This window comes from Polyodon spathula, chromosome 14, assembly GCF_017654505.1.
Source record: "Polyodon spathula isolate WHYD16114869_AA chromosome 14, ASM1765450v1, whole genome shotgun sequence".
Classification (NCBI taxonomy): domain Eukaryota; kingdom Metazoa; phylum Chordata; class Actinopteri; order Acipenseriformes; family Polyodontidae; genus Polyodon; species Polyodon spathula.
The window spans coordinates 11,000,179-11,026,471 of NC_054547.1; the positions used below are offsets into that span (position 1 = coordinate 11,000,179).

Genomic DNA, 26,293 nt, shown 5'->3' on the forward strand with positions numbered 1-26,293 from the left:
CCTTAGAACGTGTGTGCATGGTTGAGAAGATACAGATGACAAATTACAAGGTAATTAACATAGCTGTGCAAAAACAGAAGCAAAATGTCAACATGTGGTTTCTGAAAATAGAGCTGAACTGCTTTAATTCACAATGAATGTTGTGAAACAGATCAGTCACACTGGACAACAGTTTAGTGCATACGATCTACAAGGTATACTGACTGTAACTAGGAGACATACAATTCACTACAGAGAATGCCACATAACACACCATGATGTTGTGTTGCAAGCATTCATAAAAGCCCTGCATATTTTAACTGAATAGGTTATAAAAGTGTAGCAGGTTAAGAATTTTAAAACGATTTACTAAGACTTACTTATTTATATTTTATGTCATTGCCACTCAATTCTCAAGCAAACGAACCATGGTTACAATATCTGTCCGTGGTTAGTGGCACTGGGTAATGCAAATTCTGGAATTTATTGTAAATAAAGTAATACCTTTTTATTAGCTTGCGTGTCCACTTCACTGTCTCCTTAGTTTAAAATAATTTAAAACACAAAGGTAAAGAACACCAGCCTCCTCCCTTTGAAATAAATATATTAGAAATGACAAGGCCACCTATCAAGTAAGGGGAGCAGTGGAAATGGCACTGAATAATAAAAGGGACCTTTATATTTTTAGTAATAAAAGCTATTTCTTAAATTTACAATAACTTCCAGCAAGGATATTAAAAGGAAATATTAAATGCAAGTTATCTATACCACCATTATCTATACCAGAACTCCAGCCAGCTGAACCATGATCTTCTACTTACAGTGATACTATGGCAGGGCTTCTGTAAATATTTGGTGGGGGAATGTAAGGTTGGCAGGGATGGGATTAATCTATCCCTGCCAGCTGTGGCCATTCCCCAAGTTTGAGTTTGTGTTTGTATTTGTATTGTTTTGTATCTATAGTGGAGGCCAATGTCCAGCCTACAAGTGATTTATTCTGTTGTCTGAACCTTTATTTTGGCCCTCGTGCCTGTTTATTTAGCTCCTGGTCTTGAGTTTGTTTTGTAAATAGACATGCTCACCAGCACTTAAACTGCAGCTTTCTGTCACTGGGTCTAATTCCTGTCGTTGCCCTGTCATGGATACCCTTAGGTATTTTAACTGGATATCTGTTGTAATGCATGATTACTTTTTAGGTCTTGAAATCCACAGGGGCTGACAAACTATGTGGTTATTTAGTTGGTTAGGTGCAGGAAGACTTATGTATTGTTTATATATATATATATATATATAGAGAGAGAGAGAGAGAGAGAGAGAGAGAGAGAGAGAGAGAGAGGGAGGTAGGTTTTTGGAAGTTTACAATAGTTTGCAATATTGAGCTATTACAAGCACTCTGGAAACAGCTAATAAACTTCAGAGTGGTGGAATGGAATTGTGTACCTTACCCAGCTCTATTTATTCCATTTGGCAAGTTCACTGTCATGCAATAGAAGGAAAGACAGACAGATGCATTATTCCAATTGTCTTAATCTTGGCTGTCTTTAAAATGTATTCAGTGACAGCTGCTAATTATGACTTGACATACTGTTCATCATCACTAAATATAAAATAGCATTTCAAGCATTCCACCTGTCTTCTTTTTAAAAACCGTTACCTTTATTGGAATGTCTAATTAGGAGTAATATATAACAAAAAAGTCTACAGTATACTTTGTAATGTCTATGCAGTGAAAAAAAGGATGCAATTATAGACAATGCTAAAAGTAAGTCTGCATTTAAGCAGGAAAGCTTCTTTTTGTTTGTTTGTTTATGTAAATCGATCAGGTATGGCAGATTTGTGCATCTTCCCGGTATGAGCTATGGTACACGGTCACTTTGAGTTTAATTGATACGTGTTCCAATAGCCAATAATCAACACAAGAATACACTAGGTTACAGTGGCCATGGAATGTGTTTGCACTTCATTCATGGAAACTTTCAGCTGTGTTAAAGCTGGAAAATAAGGCTAGTCCATGGGGAGGGGGGGGGGGGGGGGGGGAGTTATGGGATACTGTATATTCTGTGTAGCCAATTAGCACATTTATTACCCAAAACACAGAAATCAAATGTTGTTTATGTGCAATACAAGATCATTACTAATTTGAATGTGCATAATTAATTAAGAAGACGAAAACAGTAATAATGTAATGAAAGTATAATGCCAATTGTACAATACAAAGCAAACAGTTTTTCACCAACCACTGATAGTTTAAACGTGCCATTCACAAAAGTTCGACCAGACACAGTACATCAAATATACAACTAATATAAACAAATTGAACTGAAAATTGAACAACTACATCAAAATAGAGCACATTGTGTTAGAACGGCCATCTCCAGTATTTGGCCTTATACAGTATCCCCAAGGAGTTAACTTTTGTTAAATAATACACTTGGTGCTTACAAAAGATATAGCCCGTCATTTAAATAGTTAAACGCTTTCAAGCCAGTACAGTATAATTACATTACAATGAAAACAGGGTAACTGCACTGCAGTGCTGTTTTGTTCTCATCCTTAGCACGTCTTTTAAAACGGGTTCCAGTCAAACGATTATGAGGCTACAAGATATAAAACCATGGTTAATTCAAGTAAGTCGATAAAAGAAACGAGAAAGTAGAAACACCCTACCTTGGACAGCGCCTGCGGTTTCCCCTTCACACACCACAGCAGGGAGGTACACAAACGTCTTGCACGGCTAACTTATTTATTTGTTTTGAATTTTTGTAAAACTCTTCTGCTATCTTAGTAAAAAAAAAAAATATTAACGTTACATTTGCACACCTGTTTAAAACATTTGCAGACAACTTCCCTTACACGTGTGTGTCACCTAAAACCTGTTTTTCTTTTAATATAACGAATTACTTCAGGCTGTGCAGTGCAGTCTCTCCGATGTAGTGCGCATGCGCCACTCAAATACCACACTTTGTCAAAAAGCTTTCTACAAGTACAGGTGCCGGTGTAGGACTTTTGTACTATTGTAATGCATGTTTGAAATATATACTGCTAGGTGTTAGCTGGCTTAACCCCTTGTGCACAGTAACCTTCAAAGCCTTAATTACAGGTACTGATATCACATATGTTGCCATAATGATTCTGCAGATCTATATTTATAGTCCTACAGTTCCAATAACAATATTTTTAAACAGTTCAATAAAGAAACCCTCGGTTATAAAATAGTATTGATGTCATACTGCTTGCAATATTAGCACAACAGCAGAGTATGTGGATAATTGATGACAAGAAACTAGCCACTAAATTGAATAATGATGGTTCTTGAACAACCTATACCTCACTGGTATAAGTTACAGCTGGATTTACCAGGGACTCCACTTGGATTACATTAAACATCTATTTTTAGGAGTAAACCAGTGTCTTCATATGACATATCTGGCGGTCGTTTTAGATGAATCAGCTGTACATTGTTCCTTGTTATTTCTTATATATATATATATATATATATATATATATATATAGTCATGTGTCTACTTGAGCTTATACAATGACCCATTTTCCAATGTGTGGCTAATTAACTTCATTTGTTACATGACAATTTACCACACAAGTATACATCTTTTGGATATCCAGCTGAAATGTTATCAGAGGCTGTTATTAATCACTGCACCCTGAAGCTCCTAAACTTACTTTTTACTGTAGTTTTCTTGTTTCTAGTGATGTTACTGTAACAGGCAGTGTTGTATGATGAGGTTAAAAGCTCTATAACCATGACTGCAGAAGGCCTTGTATCTTTTGCATAGAGGTTAAGAAGCTTGTTTGCAGTGTGTTGGGACAACAGTTCACACACAGCCTCCCCCTTGTTTTACGAATAAGGAGGGCAATGTACAGTTAAACAGTGAAGTTATTTATATATGCCACAGATTACATCATTAATCTGTATATATCATTCAGCACTCTGCAGCCTCATAATATATTAAATAAACATAAAGATCAACACAGATTATATAGGCACACAATTACTGTACTGTAAATGTATATAAATGTGCACCACAAATATATAAAAAAAAAAAACATGATGGATTAGGAAACCCAATAAAAAAAAAATAAAAAACTGCTGTCCTGTTTTATGTCTGTGATATACAGTTACAGTGACATGCTATACCAAAACTGATGCTGTATTATCTAACCTTATATGTATATACCAGGCATGCATTATTAACAGTGCCATTATTAACATTCCATAGCACTGTATAATAAATGTATTTACGTTTCAGACTGATAGTTATAACATCTGAACAACAGAAACATGTTGGTTTTGTCATGTAGGGTACACAACAAATATTAGAATACAAACTTTCATAAACCTCCATTACAAAATGTTATTAAAGCCTACTAAAATAAACTAGTAAAAGTATTTGACAAAAGATTTCCACACCTGGTTGTTTTCAATGTCAAAACGTTTGTCAAAGAATGTGACAGGTTTCTTTTAGTATTTTCTATATATTAAATTATAGGTACTTTTATCTTCATTTCCCCATGTACAAGACACAAATTGGATATCAATCTAGACGTACCAGTGGGAATTCAATTAATTAGAATTTTTAATAATAACTGTAGTAAAAATAACTTAAGTTAGAACTAGTGTAAAATATGGAGGATGCAGTGGATATTAGGTCATAAGATATTATTACCCTAGATAATGAAACTATACCATATACATATATGCAATATTACAGTTTGTAATAACTAAGTGTAGAAGTGCATTTTTATTATAGTAATTCATGTAATGCGTTTCATTGTCTCTTGATCTGAGTTAAGGTCATTAGATTTGGGTTTTAGAAATGATTTCGTTTGGAATTAATACAGGACCCTACCATACAGTGTATCTACAGTGGCACGTCAGTCCTCTTTAGAGCAGCACTGGGAAGCACGTATAACTCATGTGCCCTGGTAATTCTATCCTATGTATCTTTTTCTAGCTATTACCAAAATAATGTAAAAAGCTATAGTTTCAGTTGTAGTGTATTCATGTGTAACCACTGTCTCAAGGTTAGGGTTAAAGTGGACATTTAAATACATGCTTATATCATAGCAATACCTGCAAGGAAAATAAATAAATAAACACGTGTCAGATTTCAGTCCTTTACTATCATTTTAAACATATTATATACGTAGAATGTTACGACGCTACTGTTGGCAATTAGCTTTTTATGAGAGGTGTTATTTTCATGAGAGAAAGAGAGAGAGAGAGAGAGAGAGAGAGAGAGAGAGAGAGAGAGAGAGAGAGAGAGAGAGAGATGTTTATGCAAATCATCTCAGAACTCAAGATTGATTGTGACAGATTCTTAAAAATGAATTCTGATCATACTCAAATGCCGATTATGTACAGAGCAGTGGTTGAATTTCAGAGTAAAAGCTTGCTGGCGTAAATGTGAATCTGCTACAGCCCAGTTCTGACGTCAGGTTCCTTTGCATAATCCGGTGTAATGCACGGTTCAATTAGTAAGTCTCTTTATAGAGCTAAGACAAGCGATTCTTTAAAAGCATCTACAGGAAATGTAGAATATACGTTGGTTTGATTCATGCGTGCATGTTGTACTCAATCAGCCATTACCGTCCCCTTAATTCGGAGGTTTCCTCTTGTTTGGAAAAACACTGTACTTGGTTAGTGGTCGGTTGGTGAGCCGCAAAGAAACTACACACTCCATCCACTGCCACACTTGGGAATGGAGCACCAGCTGTGATTGTTGGATTTATAGAGGCGAAATCAACTCGAATAAAGTAATACCCTTCCTGATTATTTCACGTGTTAAAAAAAAAGAACAGAGAAAGACCCAACATGTCAGGCAAGGACAGAAAAAAAGGGATGGTGACCAAAGACAGCGTTACCTTACTGCCTTGCTTCTATTTCGTGGAGGTAGGTGTGCTTGCATTTTGCATCTGTGAAGCTAAGCAAGCGGATCTACTGCTTTTAGTACAGTGGGTTTTTTGTTTTTGTTTTGTTTTGTTTGTTTTTTTAAACGGGTGATATGTACCTTAAATACGTAGCCAGCAATAATATAAATGATGTGATATATTGTGTGTTAAAGATGCAGCAACTGAAGCATTTTTTTTTGGGGGGGGGGGGGGGGGGGGGGGGGGGGGGGATAAAAGGGGGGGGGGGGGGGGGGTGTGGGAGGGTTTTTTTTGGTGGGGGGGGGGGGGGGGGGAATAAAAAGGTGTAGTTAGCCCCCTTTCAATAACTGAATCGCGTATGATAAAATGTGTATCAACGACCATTGGGATTGCTGAAATATTGTTGCATTCAGATGCGTTGTTGTTGTGCCTTTTCTATGGCTTTAATTATCTTTGCAAGCTGGTTTTTTATTACCTGTATGACCGATATTTGCTCTGGTTATGAGACGGTAAGGTAAGAATATACACAGTATTTCATCCTAAGATTTGAAATGATGCGATTGTGCACAATTTTAACGACTGGAACAGGGTATCTGTGGCACATACTGTATCAACTGTCTCTATAATGTTACTGTATGTTGCTTAAACTCTAAAATGCAAATTGATCTCTTGGTAACAGGTTGCCCAGCAACAATGAAGTATTAAAGTCATATTTCAACTATGGTGCTTGCTATGTGGATTTTAAGTTGCTTCTTAAACATGGCATATTTTACATCTTTTTGTTATCTAACATCTCCAACAACTATGTACTGTATAGACACTAGCTCACTGTCCTTAATTAGGTCACATCCCAGATCTCAGTAATTCATTTTGATGAGGCTATTATATAATGTATTATTTTCACCATTATTTTGTAGAGTTACTTCTAAAACCCATTTATTTAAACTTCAAGCAATATGTGAGGTGTGTATAATTCCACAAAATCTCTGTGTAGTATTTCTATGAATACTTTTTTATTTCAAAATATTCCAATTCACTGAACCCCATTAACCTTTATTGTAATAGGAATATTGAATAATCATACTAATTGATTAATGGAAGAAGGTAACTGCTTCCACACATACAGATAGTGACCAATGGAGGTACATCATGAGGGAATATTTTGACCAACTCAATGCAATAAAAACAATATGATGGGAAGTGTCCTGTCATTCAGCAGGGATCTCAGTTTCATGCATGTAGGATGTAAAGTATTTTAGGCTACACAAGCAAACTTTTTGAGAATGTCTTCACTGCTGCATATGTCACTGAAATGTAGTGGTTTGTGTTGGTTTTCACACTGACAACAATCATTTATTCATTGCTGAAGAGAAGCAGCCTTTGTAGAAGTCATATATCATTTGTAAAAATGTAGATTATAGACTGACAACACCCAACCAATAATAGATTTGATTTACAGACACCGACCACTATCACAATTTGTATTATTCATGAAGCAGCTCAGGTTACATTATAGAATTACCTGCAGGTGGCTGTAATTACAGTACCTGAAGACCTGCTGACTCAGCTGTTTGGGTTTCCAGTGGAATGCTACCCTGCAGACAACACCTGGTGTTGGAATTAGATGGTTGCAGCTTTATTCTTGCACTGTGAACCAAAGATACACCTGAGAATTGTTTGAAGACTGAAGTTCAAGTCAAGGCTGAGGTTAACAAGAAATTTGACTAAATGCCATCCTTAATCCTACTCAGGCAATAACCTCTAGGCCCTGTTTTTAACCAAGAGCCCAGGAAATTGGTGTACAGGCATTTTTCAAATCATATGAATCAAGCATATGGGACATTTGGCTTAAACGTTGCTTTCCTTGGGGGCTCTACTAGATTGGATGTCATTTTCTTTCATACACAACATGGCATGTTTAATTAGAACTATGTGAGGTGTAGCTGTTTACATCCAGTAGGATAAAGCTTCTGCCTAGTTTAGACCTCAGTATGCCCATATGCTCTAATTGCAACCACTAAAGCAAACTGCCTACCATTTTCATACATATGTAATTGAACTTCAGTCACAGAAGCAATAGTCGATATTTGTAATCTGTTCTTGTGACATTAGAAAAATGCATAGAAATACCACACAGAGAATGGACCATTTTCCACAAAAATCTGTTTTATACTGGCAAAGTGCAGCAAACAGTTTAAGTATCAATTCAGTTATGCACTCATATGAATAATACAGGCATACATGTTCAGCAGCTTGTGAAAGGTCTGCAAGGCACTTTGTTATTGAGGTGGCACAGCTGACCTATATTCCTGGCAAATATAAGTGTGATTAGTCATCTCTGGAATGAATTGAAACATAATTTGCAGAGGAGAAACATTACAAAATTAAAAACTGAATTACTTATGCTATTACTTGAATTACTTATGCTATTTTCTCTGGTATCACCTACATTTTCACAATAAAAGCTCAAGTAAAAATCAAAATATATTGTTTTCTTTTTTTGGTATAGAGTTTGTGGCTGTGGAAAACACAGCATTCCAGGAAGTGCCAGGCTTCATGAACCACCACCATATTGTTTAGACTAGCTGCATTTACTCTGTGTGTCACTTATACTGTATAGATGTGCATGTCTGTGGCACTCATGTGCTTCTGGTGCTGTACCCCACACATCACATTAATACAATAAAGAATTTCAAAGTGCAGATAAGGTACAATTAATTTCATTAACTAGACAAACAATTAGAGGCATTCCATAAATTCGACAGACTGGAAAATTGCAAACGTAATACCGATCCACAAAAAGGGAAACAAAACTGAACCAGGTAACTACAGACCAGTAAGCCTGACTTCTATTATATGCAAACTTATGGAAACTATAATAAGAGCCAAAATGGAAAATTACCTATATGGTAACAGAGTACTGGGAGACAGTCAACATGGTTTTAGGAAAGGGAGATCGTGCCTAACTAACTTGCTTGATTTTTTTGAGGATGCAACATCGATAATGGATAATTGCAAAGCATATGATATGGTTTATTTAGATTTCCAGAAAGCTTTTGACAAAGTCCCGCACAAAAGATTAATTCTCAAACTGAACGCAGTTGGGATTCAAGGAAGCACATGTACATGGATTAGGGAGTGGTTAACATGTAGAAAACAGAAAGTACTGATTAGAGGAAAAACCTCAGAATGGAGTGTGGTAACCAGCGGTGTACCACAGGGATCAGTATTAGGTCCTCTGCTATTCCTAATCTACATTAATGATTTAGATTCTGGTATAGTAAGCAAACTTGTTAAATTTGCAGACGACACAAAAGTAGGAGGAGTGGCAAACACTGTTGCAGCAGCAAAGGTCATTCAAAATGATCTAGACAAGATTCAGAACTGGGCAGATACATGGCAAATGACATTTAATAGAGAAAAGTGTAAGGTACTGCACGCAGGAAATAAAAATGTACATTATAAATATCATATGGGAGATATTGAAATTGGAGAAGGAATCTATGAAAAAGACCTAGGAGTTTTTGTTGACTCAGAAATGTCTTCATCTAGGCAATGTGGGGAAGCTATAAAAAAGGCTAACAAGATACTCGGATACATTGTGAAAAGTGTTGAATTTAAATCAAGGGAAGTAATGTTAAAACTGTACAATGCACTTGTAAGACCTCATCTTGAATATTGTGTGCAGTTCTGGTCACCTCGCTATAAAAAAGATATTGCTGCTCTAGAAAGAGTGCAAAGAAGAGCGACCAGAATTATTCCGGGCTTAAAAGGCATGTCATATGCAGACAGGCTAAAAGAATTGAATCTGTTCAGTCTTGAACAAAGAAGACTACGTGGCGACCTAATTCAAGCATTCAAAATTCTAAAAGGTATTGACAGTGTGGACGCAAGGGACTTTTTCAGCCTGAAAAAAGAAACAAGGACCAGGGGTCACAAATGGAGTTTAGAAAAAGGGGCATTCAGAACAGAAAATAGGAGACACTTTTTTACACAGAGAATTGTGAGGGTCTGGAATCAACTCCCCAGTCATGTTGTTGAAGCTGACACCCTGGGATCCTTCAAGAAGCTGCTTGATGAGATTTTGGGATCAATAAGCTACTAACAACCAAACGAGCAAGATGGGCCGAATGGCCTCCTCTCGTTTGTAAACTTTCTTATGTTCTTATGTTCTTATGTTCTTATAAAATTAATGGCCTTATTTTAGTTCTATTTTTTGTACAGTAAGTGCAAATGGGAGCATATTTTGCAATGGTACAAACAGAATAAAAACGTCAGCCTGCACCTCCTACACCTCTGCCACATCCGCCCCCATCGCAACCACATGTTATCCTGTTACTGAGAAAGTAAAACTGCAATATCCAGCGATGACCGTCTCTAAGGAAACCATACACGCCAAGCACTTTAAAATAATTGCCTTGCACTACACTGGGAGCTGCAGCATGGAATGCCCAATTATTCAACCCGGTTCACCGCTGCAACCCCCACACTATCTCAGGAGAGATGAAGACGAGCACTCACGTCCTCCGAAATGTGGGCCATCAGCCATCTGCTTTTTTCACACTGCAAGCCCGCCGTTAAACCGTTACAGAATTAGAGTGTCTGAGGACCATGCAGTTCTGAATTGCACACAGGTAGGCCTGCAGGCACAAGGACTCCCCAGCTGACCTAAACCCTCTCCGTCTGGGCAGTGCTCGGCCAATTGTGCGCCTTCCCCTGGGGACTCCCGGCCACGGTTGGCCATGGCATAGTCTGGACTCGAACTGGCAATCTCCAAGGTGTAGGGTGGCGTGCCATTACTGGATATGCCACTGCAGAGCCCAAACCCATGTTCTTTTAATTTATTTTTACATTTTTCAACAGCTCCCGATCCTGGCCTCCTCGATCATCAGCCTCTACTTTCTGGAGCTCACTGATGTGTTTAAACCTGTGCACTCTGGGTTCATCTGCAATGACCGAAGCCTCAGCATGCCATTCGTCGAGCCAGCCCATGAGGTGATCCCATTCCTAATGCTCCTCAGCCTGATATTCGCTGGACCTGCAGCCACGGTCAGTGTGTTCCATGTTGATTAAGTTCCTCATAATTCCCTGCAGCAACTTGCATAGATTGCACCATGATTATACTTCAAATTATGTTCCTGTATGATGACTATACTTGTGTAAATATGTGTAATGAGTAATCATGTGTTAATGAAAAGGCATGACATAGTTAGTGATGTTCACAACTTATTCTATTAGTATAAACTACAGCAGAATAGGTTTTGAGTCTAATACGTTTTTTTTTTTTTTTTGTGTGTGGATTTTAACATACCACAGTACATTTACATGGCACAAGTACTCAGAATATTAAGTATTTGGAATACTAGAATATTACGAATGCGTTGTATTCAGGCAGGTGGAATTCTCTTATTCCTTTCATATTCTGGTAAACAGAATATTCCTTTTATGCCATTAACGCATGCGTAACTTGCTTCCCACTGCAAACCAAAGGAGTGCTGATTATAGTAGAGTAGTTTGTTGTTTATTGTAAAGAGCTGATGGTGTATTTGTTTTTGTTTTTTCAGATATGGAATCTGATATTTTGAGATTATGTAGATGCATGTGAGTCTTAATTCAGAGCAATATGTTCATGCAGATATGCACGCTTATAACAAGGAGACAGATTGAAGATGTGTTGCCCCTGTTTAGCCATACACATTGTCAACAGAGTCCTCCGTAAACAAATGTACAGTACAATAATAATCATAGTAAATAAATAAATAAATAAAGCAAATATTGAGTGTGTATATATTTCACATTAAGTTGGTAGAATCTGGTGAATGTGTGCAGCATAGCCCAGCTAGCCGCAGTAAAAATGTCAGTCAATGAAGGTTCCCTAAAGAGGGCCCATGATGTAGCCCCAGGTGGTGGTAGGCCGGTAGTTGAGACTGTGTCCACAATCCAATGGACAGCCACTGCTTAGAGAGGGCTTGACCTTGGGTCCTTTCACCATGACAGCCGAAGAGCTGGTCAGACTAATGCAGTGCTCTCGTCCTATCCCCATAGCATCTCAATGCCAACAGGACAGAGGGATTTAATCTCTGTCTGACTCCTCTGCAAAGGGAGGGGAATGGAAAGCCTCTAGCTCCACTGATTGATTCAAGTGAAAAGCCATAATCACCTTAGGGAGGAAAGCAGGGTTAGTGTGCAACAATACCCTGTTTTCGTTATCTCAAGTACATTTACAGCAACTGTGCACTGACAGAGCCTGTAGCTCACTGACCCGCTTAGTGGAGGTGATAGCTAATAGAAAGGCTGTCTTCATAGAGAGATATTTCAACTGTATGGAATGTATAGGCTCAAGCGGAGCCTTAGTGAGAGCCTCCAGTACCACGTCTAGACTCCATTCAGGGAGGACGTAACCTCCTAGCGCCGAGGGATAGTAAGTGCTTATGTGCCTAGATAGATCTTATTACTGACGGTTTGTCTGTGTGAGCCTTCTGTTTCTCTACACAGCACATCATTACTCGGGCAGAGTCCAAGGAGAGGCTGTCAGACTGTGTCTGTTTCGTTCACTTAGAAATTACCACAGAAATAAAAGAGAAATGGACATCAATGAAAATTTAAATATTAAAGTAAAAAAATATAATGTTTTTTATGATGTCGTGTCAGTGGTTATAAAGACAATAAAAAAAAGATGCCATACGGTAAGAAATAACAGAACAATTGGAAATTGATGGGATGTCTGTCTCTTTATTTCACCTTAATTTTAGTCAAAGTGACAGGGAGCGCCACACACAAACCGCAAAGGGTTAAGATTCTCAATGTTCAGGTGGTTTGAGCACGTCAAAAGCTGTATTCAGATTGAATTCCTCAAGTCAAGGTCACTTTGGATCTTTGTTTTAATAATGTTGACTAATAATAATAATCACATTAACACACTAACCAAAGATTTTATTAAAACTGAAAATCAATAAAAAGTATATTAAACAAATGTTCTCAGTATTTACAAAGAAATTTGTGTAGATGTATTGCTTCTGAATAATTTACATGTTAAACCAGATCACATATAAACATTCACTGCTAAATGTCATTTTTTTAGTGTTTGGTGTACCCAGACTGTTTCTTTGTTTTATTTATTTTATTTTGTCTCCACAAAAGGAGCAAAAGCAGACAGTACTTTCTTTTCATAACTAGTGACAGTTGTGTTTTTTTGTGTATACTCGTGCTGTATTTGTGTAGTTCGCTTTGCTCCTCAGTGTGCATAGCCTTTAAGTCTAGGTCAGTGATGTAGCTGTCAGCCATTTGTAAAAATCTTGATCCGTCACGAGCACCACCCCCCCCCCCCCAAAAAAAAAAATAAACAAACAAAATCTAGAGGTCTAGGTTAAGGTTTTTCATCAATCCCAAGGGTTTTCAACAGGGGTCTCACTGGTGTGAACACTTAGGGGTTGACATGTATGTGAAGCACGAGGTGGACCTCTCTCAGCTCCAGCGCATTTACGTGCAGGGATGTCCCGCGGACTCCTTTGCTTGCCAGACCACCCCCCAGCCAGAGTTGGATGCGTCTGTCGTCACCACTTGATGGTTGTATATCACTCCCATCCTTACGCCTTCGCTCAAGTGAGAGGTTTGCCTCCACCAGCATAGGGCTTCCCCATGTATTAGTTGCCGCGGAGGCCTGAAGGCGGTGCCTCAGGTCATCCCGTGGCACAGTGGGGATTGGAACTATCCTGGTTACTGTGGTAACTGCCGGACGCCATCACGTCCCCATCTCTCATGCCGGAGCATGAGAGGGGAGCTTCCCTGTGGGAGAGTTGCAATATTTCTTCCGCTGCTGGTCCAAAATTATGGCCAGGGGAGATAGGTGCATCCAATAGAGTGGAATTGTCCACATCCGGGACCCTCGCTTGAGCCACAGCCACTGTCAGGTATTTTTCACATACCTCTTCATAGTCGTGCATACTGATAAATCCTATCCTGATCACTTGTTTTATCACCAAACTTCTCAATAATTTGATCCAAGTCATTATTTAGTTACTATAACATCTCAAAAAGCTCTGCAAATGTCTGAAATATTCTTTGAGTGCTAGATATGGAAGCAGCTATCCTCTTTGTTTGTGTCGGTGTTATCTCTGTGGTGCAGGGGCTATGTGTATTGCTTAGATACGCCTCTTATTTTCGGCTTCTATCAGCTCCTATCGGTCTCACTCGACCATTGAAAGGTTGTCTCGGCTTTTTCTGGAGAAAAACAACTACAGACCTGTGCTTGACCTCTTTTTGATGATGTTGGATAGGGTCCAACATCGGACTGTAAAGGGAAAATCGTAATGTCGGACCTGGTCCGACATAGGACCGCAAAGGGTTAAGATTCTCAATGTTCAGGTGGTTTTAGCACGTCAAAAGCTGTATTCAGATTGAATTCCTCAAGTCAAGGTCACTTTGGATCTTTATCCTTTGAAAAGGAGTTGACCCTTTTTTTGGTGCATTTTACCAACTTAATGTAGAAATCTGTGATACAGCTGCTTTTAAATAGCATTCTGGACTTTGCTTTCTGCCATGTCATTTTGTGGAGATCTGCTCTAAAAACATATTTCAGTAACATCCTGAATTTAATACTGGATTTAACCCATTTTGTGACTTGGTTGTACTGTATCTAACTTTAGCTAAAGTTTTAGGTTGTTGTGTGAAAATGTACTTAAGTTACATTGTCAATAGTAACAGACACAACTTGCAGTACTTATATTTAGTGTTATTAATTAGTGGTGAGTTTCGGTGGTAAATTGACACTGATAATTCTATTGACTTGTAACTTCTGCTTGCCTGTACTGTTATTACTGTATACTGTATAAGTGTCTCATTCAATCAGGTCACAATTTTCAGAAGCACACAGGCCTCCATTTTCAGTCTCCTGAGTCAGTGGTTTTGCTTAAGTAATTCAATCCAGACCTCCTTGTCTGATTTTTGTAAGATTGTGTATGATAAAAAGTAATTATCATTTAAATTATCTGGAAACTCTATTTCATACCTTGCTTGTATGCTTTACTAATGTTGCAGCATTCTCCTTTATTGCAGGGTGTTTTTCTCAACTTTTTTTTAATGTCTGTAAATACACTTATTAACTTCTTCATCAATTTCAATTAGATTTGATTGCCATAAATACTGTCTGCCACTTTAGATCAAAGTCACTGTCGCCCTTCCTTCCTCTACATGTAAGCCTTCAGAGAAATCCCTTCATATTAGCACAAGCACACTTTGCAGCAATTAAATAAAACACACATGAACATTAACATATTTGAACTGTTTCCTCCAGTGTGCCTCCTTCCATTAGGAATCATCTGTTTCTTGTTCTACACTGCAAGCTTGGGCCTTTTAAAACCACTGTGACTTATACTGTTTGTCCTTAACCTGTATAAATACTGGGAAAAGATGCAGAAGTTATCAGATTGAGGACATTTTACTGCATGGCTGTTCATTGGTACTGTACAGAGAGAATTGTTAAAAATGGTCGAAGGTCAGCAGCATGCAGTTTTCAGATAATTCCTTGCCAGCATTTGAAGCCTTTGATAGTAGACTACATTTTTTTGGCTCTAACAGTGGATTCTAGGCAAGAGAAGCTTTGTAATCACTGAGTGCTACATAGAGGCTGAAGAGTGAAATGAAATTGAAGAGAGAGCTGTATGTGCATTGATTAGATATTATCAAGAGAAGTTCCAGTTACCATGCCTTTACAGGTTAGAAAGATGAGGTGCAGAGCCTCGACATGAGCAGGTTGTGTGTTGCTATTCCTGCCTGAGTTTTGGGGTGAATTGCCTGATTTTGTTCACACGTGGTAGGCAGTTGCAGTGATGGAGAGCCTGGCACTACCTCTCATGGGGTGAAGTGAGAGGCAGTGTACTTCACACCAGTGAATGAGCAGCAAGCACTTAGAGCATTAGGCTTTGAAGACCCTTCAAGCTAGTGCAATCCCAGCATCCCTCAGCTGCCTTCTTTGATACTGGTACTGGTGAAGCCCTTCTTTGAAGACAATTTGTTTTTCCTTTAGATTATTGTTGGAGAGGGTATTCTTTACTGCTGCCTTGCCAAGAGAAGAAACGGGGTTGGATCCGAGCTGAACATCAACGCAGGAGGCTGTAACTTCAACTCATTCCTTAGAAGAGCTGTCAGATTTGTTGGTAGGTCTAAAGCAACAAATCTGACATTTTGGAATTGTTTTATATCCTGGTGGCACCATCACTTAATACACAAGCTTTGATTGGAATCTAGTTTAATTCAATGCTATTGATTCATTTTGTAATCTCAATAATATTCCACAACCCAAGACCACCACAAATTGAGAGATTGCTCGCAAGAGGTCCAGTAATGAACATCAGGGGTGATTGTTGTTCTGGTCAGAAGTGAGGTGCATTGAGATTTGTAGTAGGGAGGCTGCATTAGCACCGATCCAATCTGAACCTACTTCTGTTAGTACTTCACCTAAAACAAAACATGAACACCAAAATGATTTAATAACTCTTGTTTTAATGGACCTCTGTCAACTGTTAATCTAGGATTTATTTGCCCAGGACAACTCAAACCAAGTTATTCAGTAGTGTTTACAGTGTTTTAAATGCAATTCAGAGATTGGAATTGTGGGATTTATTACAACTACCTGTAAAATACCAATGAAAACTGGCAGTGGTGGCATGTTAATCATTTCAATGTGATATGCTTTGTTTTTCTCTGCTTTTCTTTTTCCCTGCTAGGGGTTCATGTGTTTGGACTCTGTGCCACTGCTCTCATCACTGATATTATCCAATTGTCAACCGGCTATCACGCTCCGTACTTCCTGACTGTGTGCAAACCTAATTACACCTCACTGAATACCTCTTGCGATGAAAATGCATTCATCGTGGAGGATATCTGTTCAGGAGCCGACTCTGTTTTTATGAATGCTGGAAGGTAAGGCATTTTGTACTTATATAGGTGTCATGGTTTCATCTTTTATCTGTTTTCTTAACATAAAGATGCTGTCAGCAATAGAATGAAAACCCATTCTGTCAGGAGCTATTCGAGGTTTACAAAGTAATCACTGTTATCTGTTGATAGGTCACTCAAATTTTAACCCTGTAATGCCTAAGCGTTTTTGAAATGGGAAAAGCTACTTCAATTATTTAACTAGATTTGTCCCCTGTCCGGCAACACATAATTTACTGGATATGAAAAATTTTAGCTTGTGACAGAGTCCTGGGTGGGTCCAATTTTTAAGTCCTGCTTCTGACCCGAACCTGTAACCTTCTTACCTGCAACCCGACCCGACCCACTTTAATAAGACCTGCAACCCGACCCCAACCTGGAAGTGTTTGTTCTTTACCTACTGCCTGCGTCAGCTGACTCTCTCATGCTCTCACATTCACACAAAGATATCTACCATTCTCCACAGATTGAGTTTACACAACATGCTATACAGCATGGTAGCTCTAGTTGTCTGGATATATTTTAACATTGTAACATATTAACTATCTCTACTTTACTATAAAATACCTGTCTATTCCATTCATGCCATCAGTTGAAAGGGAGCTACATCTGTGCTTTCTCAGAGATGATTTACCAGTTTTGTGGCTGTCCTTCACAAAAACACAATGACAGGTTTTACAGGCAATGAATCCAGTCACATGTTCATTATTTTCATTCGCTATGGTTCCAAAACAATTCTACAACTTGCATGTTGTGGAACGCTTCCTAATTTTTTTTTTTTCTAAAAGTATATTGAGGCTTTTGCCTCTTATTTGTCTACTTGTGTTACTCTCTCAGCAGCCCAGAGCAAAATGACATACTTACAAAAAAGAAGAAAATGCATTACCTTCTGGTGGTTAATTAATATTAAATGACAGAGAAATGGTTGGTAAAAAAATGTGATTAAATTTTAAGTTAACTTTACAGAAACAATTTGTTTTGTAAGCAGAATTCAAAGTGCATTACATTTTTTATTTTTATTTTTTTTGCACCTACATCATCTAGAAAACAGCAGAACACACACACACATATATATATACATATATGTGTGTAGGATCTATGAACAAAGTATACCAAAGTATAACTATCCACCATTTGTCCTGCATTTAACGAGTGAAATATGAACAGTTTATAGCCTCGAACTTCAATGTAATATCATACATGTTTATGGGAATATTTCTGATATTACATCCTCTCTTAAGATACACCCAGGATTTGAAAGGCCATCTCTTTTCAATTTTTCTATAAACCATGCAATCACCCTCGATTGTCCAATCACTTGTTTTTCATACATTTTTTGAATTAAGAACATAATAAATAAACTGAAATGGGATCACACACTCAAAGAGCAACCCAGAATGAAACACATCATTAAACTAAAAGCAAACAATTAAAAAATATACCGAAATGGCAATAGAACCCAGGCATATGCAATTTTGGATTTTGTCTGTTGTGTATTAATGTTTTATAGCATATGTTAGCTCAGCTGCTCTTTGATGATGTGTGCATATACAGTGATAGCTAGTAGCGTCTGCAGTCTTTTTTCTCCCTCTGATTTCCCCAATACACAGTAGGATTGCTTATTGAGTCAACAATTCTCCTGCCATTTCCCCAGGTATCAATAACGCTTCTGATCGAGTCCTTGCTACCAGTTTTAAACTATTAAACTCAAGATTACGATTATATGTGGGTATTGGTTGCTGACACAAGACTTTTGCAGTTCTGCTGACGCTGGTGTGTATTGCTTAGTACCATTAAATAAAGTGTTTTGTTTGTTACTGAATACACAGCAACACATGAGTTGATTTGACACAGAGCCCAAAATGTGTTTGTCTGATGTTCAGATATGAGTTTTCTATGACTAACAAAATATTTAAATGCATACAAGCTTTCCAGTCTCTGGAACAAGATGTTTGTATTCAGTTGCATGTCCTTTTTTTTTCAATGAGGATGTCCTGCATTTTCACAAAAGCAGTGGAAATAATTGAATGCTCAGTGGCTTCTCCTGTAAAATGTATATGTTTTGATAAAAAAAAATATATCTATATATACAGTGTAGTTACTATTGACAACATTTAAAAATAATCTACTCATGAATCTGCTGCTGGTTTATATTCCATAGTATTGCAATAACTATTAAATGCCATGTACATATAACTTTTTGCTTTGAAACCATCAGTCAGTAGAATTAAGAATCTTTTCATGTATAAATCATTCCAAGGAGAACTTTGCCACTGGTCAGAGCCCTCACACTGTAAAGTGCTCCAGTGCCAGTATTTCTGTCAAACAGAAAATAAAACAAATCTGAAAACAAAATAGCAGTGAACCCATTTACTAATACTTTAGATCACAATGTTGTTTTAGTGAATCACTTTAAAAATAAATGAGGTAAGTTTGATGTATTGCAACAATTATGTTCTATTTTACTGACTCAGTCTTATTTGTACTGATATATGTATTTTTTATTGCAAAATGTGAAAATGCAGAGTGTACTTAGAAAGACTATATAAATCAGTTGAATTGCCTTTGGCCTGTAGATGTAGAAAGTGTACACTCTTGTGACTCGAATGAACTCTGAAGTAATTCAATTCTCCTTCCTTTTTAGAAAGTCATTCCCATCCCAACATGCCACTCTTGCAGCATTTGCAGCTGTGTACATCTCAGTAAGTAGCACGTCACTGTTTATAAGAATTCCTAGGTAAAGGAATTCTTTCAACTCTGAATTTGCAAAATGTTGTATTTTGTACCTCTTATTGTTCCATAACATGTGTTCTTAATCATAGTATATTACTGCGTCACTGCTTATGGGTATTTGTTTTATTGCAGCGTATTTTACCATCTGGGTTGTGTGCACCTTGCTCAAGGTAAAATAGGCTTGTGACTGTATTAAACATGCAACATGTATAAATGCAGAAACAGTAATACAGGATGAATAAGAAACCATATCATGGGATTATAAACAGGTAACAAATGTAATATTATCAAAGAGTATCAAAGTATTCCTTTAAGGCTGATGGGGGCTGCAAGTGATCTGAGAATATTCACGCAGTTGTTTTCTTTCATTTTCTTCTGTTGTGCAGCGCTTTCTCTCGGAACAGTATGACAGCCATATTCCACTGTGATAATTCACATGAAACTCTGAATTCAGCGATGCAGTTCAGAGCGATTTCTTTGGTATTCAAATGGAGAAAATGGAATTTGAATAATATGGAATTTTAGAAATAAGAAAAAGTGTAACATAACAAATTACATACACTGCAGTACTACAGTGTGATACTATTGTTAATACATTATTTACCAGGCATGCCCTTTTTCTTAAATAAGCAAAATATGAACAATACTTAAATGTGTTTGTATAAGTCAGATTGTTGTTCTGTAACTGTCCTTTTTGTTCCCGCTAAGTTATTCTTCTCTTTTTTTTTTTTTAGATGTATTTTAATGCCACCTTGACTGACTCCTCTAAGCTTCTGAAACCTTTGTTGGTTTTTTCTTTCATCATCTGTGCAATTATCTGTGGTCTGACCCGGATCATCCAGTATAAGAACCATCCTATTGACGTCTACTTCGGCTTTGTCCTTGGTGGAGGCATAGCGGTATATTTAGTAAGTATCATCAACAATAAGGTCACATTTCTAAGTATGGAATGTGGTATTTCTGTATGATATTGTGTGACGTTTGCTTCTCTGTTGGTCTTTATTATCTTTCAATAGTATGTACTTTTTATTTTATTGCTGCATTATTAATTGCATATGGATTATTAATTAAATGTATGCTATATATAGTGCCTATAGGAAGTATGCACCCCCTTGGATGTTTTCACAGTTTCTTGTGTTACAACCTGAAATCTTTATGCATTTAAAAGGGTTTTTTTTTCCTTTGATTTACACAACCTAGTCAACACTTTCAATGTGTGAAAAATGGGGGTGGGGGGAATCCATTAAAAATAAAAACCTAAAAAGTCTTCAATAGATAAGTATTCACCCCCTTTATATGACACTGCTAAATAAGCTTGGGTGCAACCAATTGCCTTCAGAATTCACACAATAATTTAAATGGGGGCATCTGTGTGCAATAAAAGTGGTTCACATGATTTCAGATTAAATACACCTGTAAGGTCCCACAGTTGGGTAGTGCATTTAAAGCAAAGATACTACCATGAAAACCAAGGAGCTTTCAAAAACAACTCCAGGATAAAGTTGTGGAAAGGCACAGATCAGGGGAGGGGTATAAAAAGATTTCAAAGGCATTGAATATTGGAGCACAGTCAAGTCGATCATTAAAAAGTGTAAGGGTTATGGCACCACCCAGAATCAGCTTAGAGCAGGCTGTCCTCACAAACTGAGCAGACGGGTAAGAAGGGCATTGGTCAGAGAAGCCACCAAGAGGCCAGTGACACCTCTGAAAGATGGGAGAAACTGTCCATGTGTCAACAATAGCTGCTGAGGTGCTCCACAAATCTGGCCTGTATGGAAGAGTGGCAAGAAAGAAGCCATTTCTGAAAAAAGCCCATATAAAATCCTGCTTAGAATTTGCTAAAAGGCATGTGGGAGACACTATGGTTCGATGAAACAAAAAATGAACTATTTGGCCTAAATGCAAAGCGCTATGTCTGGCGCAAACCCAACACAGCACACCCAGGTAAGACCATCCCTACTGTGAAGCATGGTGGTGGGAGCATCATGCTATGGGGATGCTTTTCATCAGCAGGGACTGGGAAACTTGTCATGGCAGAGGGCAAAATGGATGGAGCGCAATCCTTGAGGAAAACCTACTTCAGTCTGCAAAATACCTAAGACTGGGACAGAGATTCACCATTCAGCAGGACAATGACCCTAAGCACACAGCCAAAGCTACACTGGAGTGGCTTAAAAACAAGAAAGTTAATGGCCTAGAGTGGCCTAGTCAAAGCCCGGACTTGAATCCGATTGAGAATCTGTGGCAAGACTTGAAGATTGCTGTCCACCAACGATCCCTATCCAACTTGCTTGAACAATTTTGCCAAGAAGAATGGGTGAATATTGCACAATCCAAATGTGCAAACCTGGTAGAGACCTACCCCAAAAGACTCACAGCTGTAATTACTGCCAAAGGTGGTTCTAACAAGTGTTGACTCGGGGGTGGTTAATAATTATCTAACCAAGACATTTCAGATTTTTTTTTTTTTTTTTTTTTTTTTCACTGTTGTTTCACAATAAAAATTCTCTTACCTCTTCAAAGTGTTGAGTAGGTTGTGTAAATCAAAGGGGGAAAAAAACCCATTTAAATGCATCAAGATTTCAGGTTGTAACACAACAAACTGTGAAAATTACAAGGTGGGTGAATACTTACTATAGGCACTGTAAAATAGGGATATAATATAACTGTCATAATCATAACATGAAAAATAATGTTTAGTAATGCTACCTGAAGTTTAGCATGATTACCAGAATCTATTCTCATGCAGTTCAATACTTAGCCATGTTGTGTTACCTAGCAATGTTGTTGATACTGAATCACTGTGAATCTTAAGACTTGACTTAACAAACCAAGCTACCAGCTGTGAAGAACCATGTTCTAACAGAGAGCATATCATCCTTGGTTCAAAGGTGCTTCTTTAGAGATCTGGCACAAATTGCCCACCAAGTGCCGAACTGCACTACCAGTAACGTGCCAGACTGTTAATGTATGACATCTCTTTTTAATTAGCAGCATCTCCTTTGCTTACATTATGCTTGTGTGTAATATCTTTGAGCTGGTCAAAGATTTTAGATGAATAAACAAGATGATCTTGTTTACAGCATGAGATTTGCATTTGGCCTTATCAGCACCTAAGACTGATAATGTAGATATACAAGAGAGTCTAGAGATAATTGAAAACCAGGAGTAAACTGTTTTACCCAAGACTTCACATGCTTCTTCCCAGCTATCTATTGTCATGAATACCTGATTCAGACACGTCCACAGACAGTTAATAGCAAAATCCCTTCAGGTGTCTGGTGCTGATTGTTCTGCTTTGCTGCCAGACAGCAGTGTAACCTTACAGTTTTCACAGCACATTTGGTGATACAGCATATTTTATGTTAATAACACAATTAAAAAGCTCCCCCATGACTATACTGTAATTGGTGCTCTCTCTGCTTCACTGCACATGTGTTATTAAGGTTTGTTTGCATCTTCCAATTAATTACCTGATCAACTTTTATACTGAGCTAAAATGTGTAAATCAAGTTTTCTAATTAGACTACTTTTACTGTAAATTTAAAAGCTGGCAGTATTTAGATGAGATCCACCCTTGTTTTGATCATTAATGGAAGCAAAAGAGTAAAATAAATAAATAAATCATAACTGACTTATGAGAATATACTGCAACCAGTGTTGCCCACGGTGGGGGGTGGGGCACAACCAGGAACATTGTCGTGGGCCCAGACTGACAGAATATTTACATCTGAGAGGATGCAGGTATGAATTATCCCTCATATTTCAAGAAAGTGCATTTATTGTGTGCAAGCTTTTAAAAGGAATAACAGCAATGACATTAAAATAATCTTGTCTCATGTGTGACATAAAAACCCGTCCTGAGCCCGACAATTTCTGTAATCACTGTTGAGTGACATACAGTTATGGACAAGTGTTTGGACAAATTAACTAACTTTACTTCATAAAGTTGAATGAAAACAGCTGAATATTGTTCTATTAACATATTGGATTATATACCACTTTGTAGATTTCCATATACTTAATGAAAAACTGACAGAAATTGAAGAAGCAATTGGGCATAGTTTCCAGATGGGTCCCATTTTAATTATTTGGTTAAATAGCTGTCTAATTCAATGTGAATTACTGTGTCGATGAAATTCTAAATCTGCTTTAATGCTTTGTGGTTGTGTACGATGACAAGGATGGAGGGAAGGCTGTTTGCATACTGTAAGATATCCTACTGAGAACTGAAACAACAGCTTGTTGAATTAACACTAAAATGTGAGAAGCTGTGGATCATATTTCTTTTCCTTCCAAGGTAGTGATGTTTGGTTTGTTTTGTTTCTAGGGACTATATGCTGTTGGCAATTTTCAGCCTAATGAAGATAGTACAAGTCAGCATGCCCAGAACAGAGAGCCCCTGAGGCCTCTGACAGATCTTAGCCAGGACACAAACAGACACCTGCCAGGCAAGAATGTCAGCAGCAGTGAAGGGATTTCCTCCCACCATTCTGAAAGTGTCCTGAACCGCAATCACAGGGAGTCCAGCTCGCTGACCAACCTGAAGAGAGCCAGCGCTGATGTGGAGATCATTAGTCCGCGCAGCCCAATGGGCAAGGAGAACATGGTGACCTTCAGCAACACACTCCCCAGGGCAAACACGCCTGCACTGGAGGATCAAACAAGAAGAAATGCCACCATCCATGCCTCCATGGATTCAGCACGCTCCAAGCAGTTGCTGTCTCAGTGGAAGAACAAAAACGAGAGCCGGAAGTTGTCCCTACAAGTGATAGAGACTGAAGCCAGCCACTCACCACAGAGAACAATGGAAATGAGGTCAAGCTCTGAGCCTTTCAGGGTGGGCGTCAGTGGAGAACACCAAGGTCCTATTGGCCAATACTTAAAGATCGGACCCGGCAGCACTCCTTTGACTAACAACAGCAGTGTTATTACAGGAGGAGCGAGGGTGTCCATCCAGTCACGACCTGGCTCTTCACAGCTGGTTCACATTCCAGAAGAAACCCAGGAGCATGTCAACACGTCTCCCAAGAGCAGCTCCGCTAGATCAAAATGGCTCAAGGTTGCAGAAAAGACTGGAGCCTGCAGAACTAATAACCAGCCAAGAATAATGCAGGTTATAGCTATGTCTAAGCAACAGGGGATGCTGCAAAGCAGCCCTAAGAGTTCGGATGGCAGTACCGTCAGCTGCACAGGATCCATAAGATACAAAGCATTGACGGATCAGGAACCTGTCAACATCGTCAGGGTAGAGGCACACCCGGAGAATAACAGGCCAATCGTTCAAGCTCCATCAAATGATGAGACTGGCTCGTGGAAATGGAAGGCACAGGAGAAAGGCAGCATCCATCAAACATATGAGCTAAACAATTTGAACAGGGACTCTGAAAGGTGTGAGTCCCTTAAGGATGGCTATGGTTCCACTGACAGGAAGAGAGGCAATCCAGAGAGCGCTAGTGAGCACCACCACCATCACGGGATAACTACCATAAGAGTGACCCCGGTGGAGGGGAGTGATACTGCATCTGAGACTCTGTCCATAGCCTCCAGCCGTGACTCTACGCTCAGGAGGAAAGGTAACATCATTCTTATTCCAGAAAGAGGCAACAGTCCTGAAAACACCAGAAATATCTTTTACAAAGGGACTTCACCTACCCTGGCTTTCAAGGAGTGAGGTCTTGTGTGGCCTTGTTCTGTTTACTGACATTAAAATATGTGGATGAAGCTAGTGCTCTCCATTTCCCACGGTTAATCAAGAGTTTTTTGTGTATTGCCAATTCAATGCCCATCAGCCTAACTGGATGAATATTGCTGCTTTTTAAAAGAAGCTGTATTGTGCATGCATTTTTACATATACAAGAAAGCACAAAGTCTTGTGTATTGTGACAATTTTTGCTCTATATATTTCATGAAAGGAATTTCATTTTTCATATTTTTGAATATGATATTCATATGGGTACCCCCTGAAGAAACAAAAATAATATTGAAACATGCCAACTTTTTGAAAAGTTAAAGCCACAGCTGAATCGATATGCTCATGAAGAAGTATTTCACATTATTTTAATATATCAGCTTTTATAAAGAGAGTTCTAAACTGTTTGGTACCTTGCAAATACACCAGTGGGTGGTCTTTTTAAAACATTTCCATGGAAATCACTCTTGAGATTTAGAGAGTGGCTTTGTGTGCAATGTACATATTTATACAGCAGGTATTATTACACTAAACTAATGAGTAAAAAAGTGCTTTCAGATGTATTAATTGACACCTCTTTAGGTCCCCAAAACAGGGGAGGGGCAATGCTTTGCAGCCATCCTAAATGGCATGTAATAAAGCAGGAATAGTCCTAAAATGTTCATTTGTTGACATTTATAAATCTTTAAAGGTGGTAATAGTATGCTGGTTTTAGCAGGATGTCTTATTTCAGAATGACTCTAACTCGAACACAGTTGTTAACTGGATGTTTGATGATGTTGGCATTATCATTTCTTATCAAAAGTCTATTTGATTTCAAACAACAGATTCTAAAGCAAAATTGCCTCACAATCAGACCCCCCCTCCCCAATGTAATATAATATTATGATATTAAAAAAATATATGTTTTTGTTGACATTCAATCATTTCATGGTTTGGAATGTTCGTAACCATACCAATATTTTAATATAGAAATGTAAAAATAAAAAGATATATTAATATGTGTGTATCCAAGAAAATCCAGGATGCTAACATGAAATGAGTGGCAGAATATGAATTATATAA

General features: G+C 38.1%; 2 protein-coding genes across 2 annotated transcripts in view; one reads left to right on the forward strand and one right to left on the reverse strand.

The window, feature by feature from the left end:
- Positions 1-2,899, reverse strand: part of LOC121326547 (phospholipid phosphatase-related protein type 5-like) — a 36,255-nt gene extending 33,356 nt beyond the window's left edge. The window contains exon 1 of the mRNA XM_041269883.1: positions 2,647-2,899. The gene's annotated coding sequence lies outside the window, so the exon portion shown is untranslated. The remainder of the gene's footprint in view (positions 1-2,646) is intronic.
- Positions 2,900-5,411: 2,512 nt separating this feature from the next.
- On the forward strand, positions 5,412-26,293 carry LOC121326449 (2-lysophosphatidate phosphatase PLPPR4-like). Its single transcript, XM_041269719.1, has 7 exons — positions 5,412-5,890; positions 10,732-10,917; positions 15,893-16,022; positions 16,593-16,788; positions 19,448-19,505; positions 20,271-20,444; positions 23,867-26,293. Exons 1-7 carry the CDS (start codon positions 5,813-5,815, stop codon positions 25,208-25,210), a joined length of 2,166 nt encoding a protein of 721 aa, XP_041125653.1. The 5' UTR covers positions 5,412-5,812; the 3' UTR covers positions 25,211-26,293.